This window comes from Saccostrea cucullata, unplaced genomic scaffold (genome assembly GCF_032062105.1).
Source record: "Saccostrea cucullata isolate Sc308-1 unplaced genomic scaffold, CSIRO_AGI_Scuc_v1 ctg12475, whole genome shotgun sequence".
Classification (NCBI taxonomy): domain Eukaryota; kingdom Metazoa; phylum Mollusca; class Bivalvia; order Ostreida; family Ostreidae; genus Saccostrea; species Saccostrea cuccullata.
Genome location: NW_026929331.1, coordinates 22132 through 37317, shown reverse-complemented (window position 1 = coordinate 37317; position 15186 = coordinate 22132). Strand labels below are relative to the sequence as shown.

The window sequence follows — 15186 nt, the reverse complement described above, 5'->3', positions numbered from 1 at the left end:
TCTTTTAATACCTCCAATTTTTCGGTTGGATTTTAAATAGCTATATAAAGGTCTAGGACATAAACTTGACCTAGTGTGCGTGGGGTGTATTTTTTGTGTACATTTTTGTGTACAAATCATGTTTTGTTCCTTAAAAACCGAATCGCCCTGATCCCATATTATTTGTTCTTTTATGTTAGACCGGACATTGCAGATTCAAGAGAAAACATGTCGGCGCCACTGACACCGGATACGTTAAGATTATCCCCCACCAATCAGAGAGTGCCCTTCAGGAAGCTGTTGCTACCGTCGGCCCTATTTTCGTTGCTGTAGACGCGGGTCATAAATCATTCCAATTGTACAAGAAAGGTGTTTACAGCGAACCCGCCTGCAGCTCCACCAAAGTTGATCATGGTATGCTAGTTGTTGGTTACGGCTCTGAGGGAAGCAAAGATTATTGGCTGGTTAAAAATAGGTATGACGTTTCTCATCCTATAATATCATTAACAGGTCCAGCACAATACTCTGATAAAGGTATATAGCTTGATTAAGCTATATAGCTAGATCACGGTATTACTTATACCTTGATCAAGATGTCTTATGTAATTGAAACATATAGAAAAAAAATCTTAAAAAATAAATACTCAAAGTCGACTTCGGAATTGCTGAGAGTATAAATTTACCCAAGCATGTAAAGGACTCAAACGCAAAGAAATCAGTATAAAAGCATGTCGTGTGAGCATACATTCTTTTATGCTGTCTTTTTGATACCTGAGTACTTTACATGCATAAATGAATTTTCTAGCAACAGCTCAGAACTCGACTTTATGTTTTTTTTTTGGGTATTTTCATACATGAATTACCTTAATTAAGATATTTGTAGTACCTTGATAAAGCTATATAGCTTATCAAGCTATATACATTTATTATCAGGGTATTGTGCTAGATTAAGTTATTCATAAATGTATCGTATAATTGAAATTATCATTAAAACATAGGTAATCAGAGATTACAGAGCTCACCTCAACGAATGTTGTCTTTAAGTAAGGCAAAGTCACACAATTAACCAACAAAAAGTGTACAATCCAAAAATGAAAATATTTAAGCAATTTTGATCCGATACTTTGAAATAGATCTACATAAAAAATTAAACTAGTTTAAACTATATATATATATATATATATATATATATATATATATATATATATATATATATATATATATATATATATATATATATATATATATATATCCTATATACACTTATATACCATTTGGTTTTAACAAAAGAGAACACTTCTGTCTTTGAATTGGATTTATGAACATTTGTGTGACATTGCGATACTTATTTTTACAGATATACTTTTATATATACTTTAAAATCATATTTTTAATATACCCCGTATTCTAGTATTCTATTCTGTATGATAAAAATTTTGATACATAAGTACAATTTCTGCTCTCACAATATCTTCAGATGTTTTTGGCGCAATTTTATTGCATGGCGTTTCCTCTCAATTTCTACGTTCATTGTGACGTCATAATACTGTTGAGTTGCTATGCATTTAAATAAACACGATTGATGAAGGCCGGTAACACGGTTGAAATATTTCGAAAAGTGTTTTAAAGTTTTTTTATTTATATATATATTTATATATATATAAACGGTTTTTTCTGTTCCTATAGCTGGGGAACAAAGTGGGGGATGGAGGGATACATTATGATGGCCAGAAACAAGAAGAACATGTGCGGAATCGCCACCCATGCTAGCTATCCCAAAGTGTAAACGTTAGACAATCTCACTAGAGGGCGTGTCTAACCATTTGCATCATCCAAATTTGCTACACATAATTTTTCATGTCGTTGTTTTGTTTTGTTTGATTTTTTAAATCTTTTTTTACGCGGGATTAATAAAATATAAACATTGGGAATGACAAGCTTATCTTTTTTTATCTTACATGTAGTACACTGATATATTATCAATTTGAAGAGGCAGTTCTCGCATGATGATAATAATCCATAGCATCATTTATTAAAGCAACCGTCCAGAGTCTGCATATAGTATATATTTTACGTGCTTCGAACAATGCACTTACACGTATCTCCCCTCTTTTGCGATTGGTTAAAAAAAGGAAGGATGAAGGAAGCACAATATGAAAATTGTCAATTATATATGATTGCTTTAAATGCTGTAACGGGCAAAGGAGATTACTAGTATTTACTATGATATAGATTTCCTAGGATCGACGCAAGTGAGTTATGGTTACATATATCTAATTAAATTCCATAAGTGCTCTACCTACCGCACAGAAAGTGTTGACTTGTATTCTTGAACATTCTTGGTACCCACGATATGCGATAGCCCGTACACATTATGACGTCATATTATGACGCCATCGACCTATACTACACACGTTTATAAGAAACATCAACAAAATCGCTTCGGAGCAAGGGCATACCTTATTTTGTTGAACAGAAATAAGGTATAACTAGGAGACTTGTTCTTCACAGAACAATAAGAGGTCTTTCCACCTTCTTTGAATTTCAATTTCATTTAATGTTTATCTCTTTAAAGTTGAATTTCATCAAAAGGAAACTAGGAATGGCTTAAAAAAGGAAAAAAAAATGTTTTTAAAAATGGAGATGACCTTGACCTTTGACCTTCAAATTATATTCAAGGTCAAAGGTCATGTTGTAATTAACCCCATCCCTCTATGACTTAAAGTTTTAAAGTTATAAGGTTTAATGCGAAGCACAAAAGCATAAAAGGGCAGTACAGTGGGCCCTCAGATATCCGGATGCTTCAGTATCCGGACGATTTTTCATGGGAACGAAATTTTTAAATGTTATATTGTCTTGTTTTACTGGTGATTCAGATATCCGGATGCTTCACATATCCGGACAAATTTACTGGGAACCATAGCGTCCGGATAAATGAGGGTCCACTGTAACTCATTCAAGGAGTCACCAAATCCTTACGCATTTGAACATAAATGTTGTGCTTAAAGTCCCTAAAAACATTACGCGGGTATGTTAAGGCAGCACATGGACCAAAATTCGGCGAGTTAAGAATTTTTATAATCATGTAACACTAATAAATCGGAAAAGTCAAGCATAAAACTTTTGTTATAATTATGCATACTATAGACTTCAATGGGACTTATACTACATGAAGCACTTCACCACGACGTCACCACGTGACGTCTATAATTAGAGAATATGCCTTAATGAAAAAGTGAAAAGTTCAACACTTTTCAATTTGTAATAATAATTATGGAAAAACATCTCTGTACCATGAAAAGTGCTGCTAGAATCCCACTGTCCTATCACAGAAATAATTATTCAACACATTCTGACGAAACCTCCCCAAAATTTTTACATTTTGTTCGTAACATAGAAAAAAAATGCGTTAATTCCCGTAAACCATACGATTCTAGCAGCACTTTCCAAAAACAATAGAATAAGATCTTTAGATAGAAACAAAAATTAAGGTTCAAAGTGTGCGGCATAGTGTTCAACTTTTGCATCGTTTTGTTACGAACGACAGAGGAAAGGCTGATCGACAAGTAAACGCCCTCCCTGCTTTAATTTATCATACCTTATTCATAAGCCTTTTCCCCCACATGAATCACACATGATATTCTTTCTAAATGCTTTTACACTCCGATTTCTTGTGTTTGTTTACATTAATTTTAGTTACGTTTCACTTTCATTCTGCTTCTGCATGATAAACAGTTATGACGTCACGGGTTTGGTATTTAACCCCTGTGATAACTACAGAGACCCAGAAACAACAATACTCTGTTTGTATTATGCCTCTGCATATTTTGATTAAGTTTTAGGACCTCAAATCAATCTTAGATATCGATTATAAGAAATTGCTATCTCTAAAATTCACGTCATATAGCTTACTATGACGTCATATCATATAGGCAAGTTGAATATTTTGTTGTAACCTTAACCTACCTGCGTAGTGAAGGTTTCATGTCTTTGCGTTTTATGGTTTCGGAGCAGTAGCAATAAGAATGTTTTTCGCACAAAGGGCGATAACTTTAAATAGGGTCAATCTCATGGGACAAGAGTGAAATATTTGAAATAGTTTTAAGAGTATATATTAATGATAAAATGTTAAAAGACAAAAGAGATACAAAAATGGATTAATTTCTCGTTTTTGGAATGACCTTGACCTTTGCTCTAATTTCATGATCAAAGGTCAATAAATCTTATGCAATTGGTCCTATGTCTGTACGACTTCTCGTTTTGAAAATTTTAAACTATTTGTAAAATTCAAAAAGTTTCAGGGGCAATAACTTATTGAAGGGGTCTCCGAATACTTTCGCAATGAATAGATGCCAGAGTCCCCTCAATGAGTCGAAGACTTTTGTTAAGGTTTCATATTTCTATGGTTTATGGTTACAAAGGAGTAGCGATAACAAGAATTTGCGTAAAAAGGGGCAAGAACTCCGTAAGGTGTCATAGGTCATATACGTTGGGTTGTTTTTTTCAAATAACTTTTGATGTCTAGTATAATGAACTTAAAAGTTTTTCAATAAATCTTTCGGATCAAAAGTCCGTAGCGGAAAAATAACTATGAGACTTATTGTTCACAGAACAAAGAGAGGTCATTCCACTCCTAAAAATTAAATTCCATGAAAAAGAAACCCAAACCATCTTAAAGCATTGAAAATAGTGAAAAAAATGAATTACCTTCACCTTTGACCTTGAAAAAATATTCAAGGTCAAGTGTCACAATGCGGTTGCCCACATGCTTCTTTGACTTATAGTTTTCAAGTTATAAGGTATAATAGTAAGTACAAAGAACTCAAAGGGCAATAACTGATATAAAGTGTAATCAGATCCATTTTCACTTATACAGTGAAGTACGCAGCACAGTTAAGGTTACAAAAAGGAGGCGGAGCCTAATTTGTACGGGAAAACTTGACTATGACAGCATACACAATATACGTCATACAACATTTCTTTAAAATACCACAAAATGAGTTTATCTGCTAATTTAACCAGTAAGAAATCATCAAACTACATAGAAACTTACTACAGCGTGTTGTTTTGTCGTTAGTTAAATCCCACATAACAAGTTATAAACAAGTCACTGATCGCAATACACTTGTCAATATGACGTCATTTCTGACAACGTGACGTAGTTTGTATGCAGTGAGAGACAGATCAAGTAATATTTTCTCAACAAAATATGCATTCTCTAATTAAATAAAATATTATTTACAGATATTCTATGGGGCAATAACTTGAATTTAATGTCTTCTTCACTATTTTATTAATATATTTTCTGTACATTACGTATTTAATTGACACTGCCGTATATTTGTATGCTAGTACATAGGAGGGTAATGTGGGGGGTTTTAATAAATCGATCTAGTGCAAGGGCATACACTCTATGGATCAAAGTAAGCTTTTATATTTCAACTATAGAACTATTCAGGTATCTGAAAAGTGTTGCGATCCTGATGAAATCTTAAAAACATTTTAATTATATCAATATTTCATGCCGCTGACCAGCAAAAAATATAGCATTCGGTCATACAAGTATAATTTTAACAATGAAATTGCAGAATTTAGACAGGATCGCAGCATTTTTTAGAAACTATAATGCGTGTTGAAAATATTTATATACTAAACTTGGAAATTTATCTTGGTTATGCCCTTGCACTAGTGACATTTATATGTAACATCAATACTTCAAGTCAATGTGCTAAATCGCGTGACTGCAGCATCGCGTGACTAGTCTAAATATAAAATATAATCGCCCTCGATATGTAGTTATTAATCATAATTACAATTATCTGATATAAATAATGTACTTAAAATAATCGCTTTCCCGATTACGAATACATTTTTAAATACAAAATTTAGTTGATATTTCCATTGCGCACCTTAACTGTGCTGCGTAAGGCCTAAAGACCCTTAAGATATTAGTGAAGGTTTGGTGTCTCTACAGTCTACTGTTTCAAAGGTGTAGCGAAAACAAGGTTTTTCGCACAAGGGGCAATAACTTTTAAAAGGGTTAATATTAGGGGACAAAACTGAAATCTTTGAAACAGTTTTAAGAGTAGATATTAATGATGCATAGACATTAAGTATATGTTAAAAGACAAAAGAGATATAAAAAGAGCTAAATTTTCCATATTTGGAATGACCTTGACCTTTGACCTTTACATGAATTTGAAGGTCAAAGGTCAATGAATCTTATGCAGTTGGTCCCATGTTTCTACAACTTGTCTTTTTAAAAATTTTTAACTGTTTGTAATATTTAAAAAGTTTCAGAGGCAATAACTAATTGCAAGGGTTAACAAATGCTTTCGCAATGAATAGATCGAAGAGTCCCCATAATTAGGCAAAGCCATTGGTGACGGTTTCATAACTTTACGATTTATGGTTTCAGAGGAGTAGCGATAACAAGGGTTTTTAGCACAAGGGGCAACAACTTTTAAAAAGGTCAATTTGAGGGGCCAAGATTTATATCTTCTAAAGAGTTTCAAAAGTACATATTAAAGACATAAGATAGATCGTATATGTTTAAGGACATAAAAGCTATTAAAAGAAATTTGTTTCTCATATTTAGAATGACCTTGACCTTTGACCTTGAAATGAATTTGAAGACAAAAGGTCATTGAATATTATGCAGTTGGTTTCATGTCTCTACGACTTTTCGTTTTGAAAATTTTTAATTTTTGTAAAAATTATAAACTTTCAGGGGCAGTTACTCATTGAAGGGGTCAAATAAAACTTTCGCAATGAATAGATTGAAAAGTCTCCTAAATTAGTTGAAGACAATGGTGAAGGTTTTATAAACATGAATTTGACACAGCATCGACATAATTCTAAAGAACGTTTTTCCCTGAAAACTTATTTCTACCTCTATAAAATAAAAGAGAATAATGAAAATTTTACAAAAGTAAAGACCACAAGACTCTGGTTTTATCCTAAACAATAAACTTAACCGGAGGTTGAAATGGATATCCCTGGTCAAGTCTTAAAAGTTTACGGATTTGGTGGAATGAATATCAATAAATTGGCTTGATAAAGAATTACGTCCTAAAGACTTCATTTTACAAAAAATGCACCTTTACGCGAACCTATTTTAACCATATGCATTGTTAAAATTGCTAAGATATGTTAACAATATGGGTAAAATTTAAAAAATACGAAATTTCATGGAGGGTGGTTGAAATCATAACAGAAAGACTTTTTTTAAATACATTTTTACTCTTCTGAAAAAAAAAATAGAAAAAGAATTTCCATTTTTTCATTGTTTTCGAAGGTTACCGTGTATTCAGGAATAGAAAATAATAAAATTTATTTCCTGCATTTCAGCCCCTCCAAATCCCTTATTCGCCCACTATGACCCATCAATCATAACGCGGTAATTCTGCATAAATTAAATTATACGCATAAAAGTGTGACGAATCGCAATTTATCTTTGGCTCTTTGAAGGAACTTAACACACATCATGACTAATTATAACACATATCTCTTTCTGTATATATCGTCGATTCTTATTGTCAATTCCACTAGTGCACGCCAACGTTACTAAAAGAGGCTGGGGGTGGCAGCCATTTTTAGACTATTTCAATCTCCTTTAAAAGGAGAGCTCCATATAAAGATATACAAAAATAATTAATTTTAAAACTAAAATTTTTGGAATTTTTCTTTGTCAAATGAAAGTTGACAGCTAAAAATACCGTATCTAAAAAAATAAGCTAAATAAGGTGGTTAATTTGGGATTATTTTGATGACGCAGCACAGTTAAGGTTACAGTAAGGAGGCGGGGCCTAATTTATACGGGAAATGTTTACTATGACGTCACGCATAATATAAGGTCTTCAAAATACCACAAAATGAAATTATTTGCTATTTCAAACAGCTGGATAGCTGTATACTACATACAAACTTACTATTACATGCAGTTTTGTCGTTTGTTAAATCCCACACAATAGTACAGTATATAACGATGCATCGATCGCAATGCACTTATCAATGTGACGTCATCTCGCAAAAATGACGCAGCTTTTACAAAGTCAGGGGCTGAACAAGTCACATTTTATACAACGAAAATGTCTTTTATTCTCAAATGAAATATTATTTGCAGTAAAATAAAAAGCCATTAACTTGGATGTGATGTCTATTATAGTATTTTTAGTATTTTATTCATAAACTGTACGTGCATCCATAAGACAAGCGATACTGTCTTGTATTTGTATGCAGATTCATTGAAAAAGTAATTTAGGGTCCCTAATAAATCTATTTTTTGCAAGGGCATACCCTGGATGTATCCCGTCAAATATTTTACACATAAACTCAAGAAGCATTAGGATATTTGAAAACATGTAAATTTAAACCACTTTACATTTTATTGATATCAGTGTATTCCTTAAAAGATTCGCCCATCCTAATAAAGTATGTATTTTTTATCTTAAAAAATTGCCGATATTTCTATTTGTAACCTTGACTGTGCTGCGGACCCACCAGCCTCCTTAAAGTGACAATATGGCGCAACTCTTCAATTTTCCTATAGGATTTGGAATTTTTTCATACACAGAAATGAATACAACTCAGAAAATTACAAATTTCATAAATTAATAATTCTGATTATTTCATTAAAATTAATAATTATTTATGGTCCATATAAATATATACATCGAAACGTGTTCGAGGTTCCACATTCCATGCTTTTCACGCATGCGTATAGTTTTCATAAACAAAGCAGCATGGTAAGAAAGGGAAGCCCTGTAGGCCTGATACTTTGACAAAGTCGATAAAAACGAAAACAAAAGCAAAAATAAGGCTTGAAATTAAAAAGCAACTTTCCTGATAAAAAATTTTGTTGGGAGATTAATATAATCATTGGATGAAAAAGAAACAGGATCTCAGCGATTTTCACGTGGGGCTCGCGAAGGTTCTATCCTACAGGTTTGTTGATACATGCTATCATTTCTCGTATATTTATGGCTTTCAAAGATTTAAAAATTCAGTGTAAACTCAGCATAAAAATGCATTTATGACAAGTAAAGATTATTGCTATTAGAAGAACAAATTGTATTGGAACTGCGGAAAGATATTTTGTTTGACAATTTGCCGCGATAACGTATGATTGGTGGATTTTCTTTTTCCTTTTCTGCACCCCATTACACAAAATGTCAGCATTTGTACTTAATTATGTTAAATTCGTCTGAATGCAGACTAAAATGTTAACTATTTTTTATTTATTTTTTTTTATTTCTGAATGATATATTGGGTAAATTTGAATGAAAAAGCGCACGATTTGCAGCCATATTGCCGCTTTAAAGGTCAGGTAAACCAAGCTCGTCGGGTTTATGCTTCAATAACTCATGAATGATGATTATTCCCATTATTCCTTCTAACACAGATGAAGATGGCGCATAAATTTGTACTCTTGATAATATCATGTGGTAAGTTATTACATAATTTTTATTCGTTTTTATTATTTTCGCCTTCAATTCGATTTGGAAAGCTTTTTAAATTAATGTGAAGCATTTTTAACTCATAAAATGTGGGTACGCCGTGAACCGATCTTTCAAGTCTGCCATTTTGAATCGCCATTTTGACCTCTTTAATGCTATTTTCATGAGGGCCAGCATATTTTTTCGGATTCAGCATACTCGAAATAGGTTTACAAAACTATGCTTGACCAAATAATAATTATTTGCCGTTAGAAGTTTTTTTTATATAAATCGGACCAGACTACGTTTCCCATATGAATAATACAAAGGCGGCTTTGAGGGGTGTAAGCATATTCTTGTTTTAAATTTACTATAGAGGTTGTGCCTCTTACGTCTTTAGAAAGGGAATTCCAGGAATTGCACAGGGTACGAAAGATATTTAAAAGCTTCGTGTCTACATTTAGGAATTGAAAGGTCTTCAGTTTTTCTTGTATCATATGAAGATTTAATTCCGCGAATTTTTGGAAATATTCGTTTGAGATCATCGGGTACCGCATTGTTGTGTAGTTTGAACATAGTAGTTAATTAAGCTGTTCTTCTTTCTGTAACAAGGGGTTCCAATCCTGTTTCTGAATAGAGAATTTTTCTAGAAACAAAAATTGGGAGACCAGTGATGGTTCTTGCTGCAGCTAGCTGGCCTTTCTTTAGTTTTTCTATAACGTAAAGTGTACAGCCGTCCCAAACAACAGAGGCATATTCGAGATGGGGCCTGACAAAAGTTGTATACATTTTTAAGAGTGTTTCGTCCAAGAGTGAATTTGAGCTTTTTCAAAAGGCCAAGATTTTTATATGCAGTATTTACAACGTTACCTATGTATACAGACAAGCTTAACTCTTAAAGAAAAAAGTAAACCAAGATACTTATGTGAAGGTTCAAATTCTAACTGACATTGTTGAAAGTAAAGTTAAGGAAAGTCAAAATCTTTTTAGTGTAAAGAAAACAGCTTTAATTTTTAAAAGGTTGAATTTGCGTAACCATTTTTTAGACCATTCGTCTAAAATATTTAGATCGTGGTTAATGTTATTTTCTATACTGGCAACGTTTTACGAAGAATTCTGTAGAGTATTGTCATCTGCAAATAATCTACATAGTGACGTGTTTTCTGAAACATCATTTACATAAATTTAAACATAGGTAATCAAAGATTAGGAAGCTCACCTCGACGAATGTTAGTTTAAGTAATGCAAATCTCACATCATAGTTTCTTAATATTTAGTATTCATCCCGACAACAATATTCTTGCAAGTTGTGTTTAACCCCTTTCATGGCTTATACACATTACTACGCGTGTAGCATGAAAAACATGTATAGTGTTTGGTTAACCTAGGGCTTATAGTAACTTGGAAATAAAAAGTAGGTCAGATCCAGCATCTGAAGCAAGTCCGTAGTGTCCATCTCTAGATGCATCATCCATGCATGGTTGGTCCAAATAGGGCTTATAGTTCCTGTGGAATGGACCTGTTCCAAAACTTTAACCTGGTCATTCATCTGTAAAATGTACATGTAGGTCAGATCCAGCATCCGAAGCTAGTCTGGTAGTGTCCTTTCCTATATGCATCATAAATACAAGTTTGGTCCAGGTAGGTCTTTCAGTTCCTTGGGAATAGACCTGCTCCAAAAACTTTAACCTTGTCACTCATCTGGAAAATGTATGTCAGGTCCAGCATCCGAAGCAAGTCTGGTAGTGTCCATCCCTAGATGCATCATCCATGCAAGTTTGGTTCAGGTAGGGCTTATAATTCCTTGGGAATGGACCTGCTCAAAAAACTTTGACCTGCTCCAAAAACTTTAACCTGGTCACTCATCTAGAAAATGCAGGTAAGATCCAGCATCCGAAGCAAGTCTGGTAGTGTACATCCCTAGATGCATCATCCATGCAAGTTTGGTTCAGGTAGGGCTTATAGTTACTTGGGAATGGACTTGCTCCTAGAGCTTTAACTTTTGACGCCGACGCTTACGCCGACACCAACGCCGGGGGTATAGCATAAGCTCATCTCGACTTCGTCGAGGTGAGCTAAAAAGTAGGGTCAAAGGTACCCCTGCATTAGACGATAAGATAAGATATTTTTATACAATACTTTTTTGATCCAACTGTTTAAATAACTGTTATAATAACATTTATACCATTCCGTAAGTTTGCAGTTTAAAAAGAAGACCCTTATGCCAGACTCTATCGAAAGCCTTCGATAGATCTCAAAAGACCATACATGACTTTCCCTCATCCATACTTTTAACTATACTATGGTATGTTTCCAGCAATTGGTGAACAGTTGTGTGGCCAGGTAAAAATCCTGCCTGATACTTAATTATTTGCATGAAAATGGTTATATACATGTTTAAATATTCTTTCCATAATTTTACTAACGCAGCTCAATAAAGACACTGATCTGTTATTTGATGTTTTATTTAGTTGGGTCAGCTTTTTTTAAAAAGAGGGAGAACATGAGCTAATTTCCAGGAATCGGGAAAAGAGTTTTCCTTCAGAGATTTATTAAATAACATACAAAGCGGTTCTGAAATAGTCAGAATTGTTGATTTCAATATTTTGTGACTAAAGCAATTTTGCCCAATAGCTTTATTTACTTGAAGTATTGATATTAATTATTTTCTGCTTTTGAATGACGACTTCACTTAGCATATAGTTACATATTAAGTATTGGTCGGGTAGGTTGTTTCCAATGCCTTCAATATTCGATATAGAGGAGAAGTATTTATTTAGTGCCTCAACTTTTTCAAGATCATTAAATGCAGTTGAACTATTTCCATTATCAAAAATAAAGTGAATAGGGGGGGGGGTATGAAAGTTTGACCCCCCCCCCCAAAGCGTCTTTCATTAGTTTCCAGTACAATTTGTCGTCATTTTTATTCGCATCATTAATTTGTATATCAATATAATCATAGTAATAAGATATCGCATATTTTTTCATATTATTCACTTTGTTTCTTATTTTCCGAAAGTTAGCCCAGTCTGAATCTTTATCAGTTTTGACGCCTTATTACGTAGTCTATTACGTATTCTGATGTGTTTCCTTAAAAGTGAATCAATCCATGCTTTGTCTTTGGGTCTTATAATTATAGTTTTTCAGGTATGCATTCACGAACATATGACAGATATTGTGAGGTAAAAAGCTCAATGGCTGTGTCTATATTTTCTGATTTGCAAATTAGTCTGTCCCAATCACATGATTCAATTCAAGTGTTCAATTTTTCAATATCAGCATTTTCATACTGCCAAATTTTACGTTTATATGCACGATCGAGTTTATAGTGTTGAGAAATTGATATATAGGTCGCTTTGTGATCAGTTACAAAGGAGTCTATATTTAGAACACCTGACTCATATGCCTTTACGTTATGTGTTGTTAAATTCAGGTTAATAAGCGTTTGGTAAACCCATCAATATGTAGATCATCATTCAATACATTGCTATCTAAATGAGTTTATTGAAATTCCTGTCACATTAACTTATATGTGAGTAGCTTGTCTGAATTAAAAACAGAAAAAAGATAGAAGAAAGTCATCAAGAGCTAAACGGTAATGGGACCCGAGCAATTGATGGAATGCATACAACTTGCGTATTGAGGACACTACCTACTGTATACAGGTTTATTTTCGCCCCGTGTTATTTTCGTCCTTTCAAACTGTAAAACAAATTTGCCCGTATTAAATTCGCCCAATTGTGAGTTTTGTTTACGAATTTCACTGATTTTTTCGAATTCGTCCCGTTTTAAATTCGCCCTAATGAGGGTAGGGCGAAAGGGGCGACAATAAAACGGGGGCGAAAACTTCCCTGCATATAGTATTTATCCTCTAGGACACTTGTTTGCGACCACAGCTATATCTTTGGAAACATAAACATAAGTTGCCAGAAAGAGCACAAGTTGCCCTCGTTTTTGAAAATTCGGAAATTTATCTTGGAGGAGATTAATCTTTGTTTAGAGTTTCGCCTTCTAGCCACCATGTTTACCAACTGATATTTTACGCGCCAATGCATACACAACCGAAACAACACTTAAAAATAAGATTTATGCAATAAACAAGACAAAACACATACATTTACACACATGAACTAATAATTTGCTACAAAGAGTATGCAAAAATTAATTTGCACCTACTCCAGACCAGGTGTAAATTTACTCAACTGTGCAGAAGTTGTATATAGGAAAGAAAAAGTGAGCTAGCTCACATACCCCACGCTCCCCCAAATCTTGACGGTGAAACACATCATGAAAGGCACAGTGCACTTTAAATAAATAGTATTGATCAAAAAGGGCAATAATTGCAAAAAAAATCTTCACATCAAAATGTCTTGCATATGAAGACATTTAAATGTGAAATTAAGTTTCTAGATAAATAATGGAATCAAAATTTCTTTGCATTATGCAAATCCAAACAATAATTTGAAGTAATTGGGTAGGGGTAAGGGGGTGGGGTTGAGAAATTTTCTTGAATAATAGGCAACACTCTTTGGGATAAAATAATGGAATATGTCCTAAATATCTGCCTAGGTTGACGAAACAATGTACAACAGTTAAGAGGAGTGGTGCTGACAAACTGTTCATCTCTATATTCAAAATATGGCCAAAATGTCTAAGTTGGAAAGTGTGGAAATTCCCAGAAAAATAAAGGAATCGGAATTTGCTGGTAATATGCAAATCTACACATTGTGTCCTAAATATCTGCAAAGTTTAACGAATTCTGTTTAATTTAAAGGGTATGACAAAAACCTAAGTTATCTTTTTGATAAATTTCCGGGGAATATGCACATACATATTGTGTCCTAAATATCTGCAAAGTTTGACTTATGTGCAGCGGTTTATGAGGAGTTGCGCTGACAATGTCTTTATACCTCCCGCAACTAGATGCGTGGGGTATAATAAGTTCATAAGACTTAAATTGAACATGTAAGTAAATTTTCCGGTGTAAAATATGCTGAGGTATGCAAATTGCGTCGTATGCTTCATAGTATAAGCCAGTTTTTTCAAATGTGGTCACTAACACATCAATTGTTTAATTTAAAGGTATCTTTTTGATAATTTTATGTACCCATAAATCTTTCTTTGAAATGTCTTTACCATACATGTATGTGCAACTTGAAAAAAGTAGTTGAAAGGCCTACAGTTTAAATGTGGTCACTTACACATTTAGCTGCAGATCTGTAGCTCTCCCAAATAATATATTGATAGACCGGAGAGCTACAGCTGTATATTTATTGCGCACAAAAAAGTGCGCTCGGTTCTCGATTTATTCTTCCAAATTCTCACCTCAATTGGAAAAAAAGGAAAGATTTAAAAAATATCCCGTTCTCCTCTATCACGTGTTCTCGTAGTTGACATCTGAACGAAGCACATTGGACCAAATTATCCTTGAAACCAAAACTGCTGTATAAATAAGCTAAATGTTCGATGGTTACAATACCAGAGTGATCAGCAATTATGAGCAATGGAAAAAATACAGTTAGTAATATTTTGAGATTACAGTTTAAAAATATAGAAATTGAAAAGTTTTTTGTATATATACAGTTTTTTAAATGGGTGGCAAATCAAATATTTTTTTCGGAAAAAAATAACACATTATATTTTTAATTTTTTTCACCTCATGATAAAACCAATCAAACAGCATTGAAGCAAAACTTAAAACGCTATTCTAAGCACTGTAAGAAAAAAATAGATGATTTTGAAAAGTGTAATCCATCCCCATTCATGGCAT

The 15186-nt window shown here is 33.4% G+C and overlaps 1 protein-coding gene across 1 annotated transcript; it reads left to right on the top strand.

Moving 5' to 3' along the window:
* Window positions 1-179: 179 nt before the first annotated feature.
* LOC134280491 (procathepsin L-like) lies at window positions 180-1831 on the top strand (the record flags this gene model as incomplete). Its single annotated transcript, XM_062762900.1, has 2 exons — window positions 180-454; window positions 1666-1831. Coding segments are annotated over 2 exons (375 nt in total), but the record flags the coding sequence as incomplete, so codon positions are not given.
* Window positions 1832-15186: the final 13355 nt, after the last annotated feature.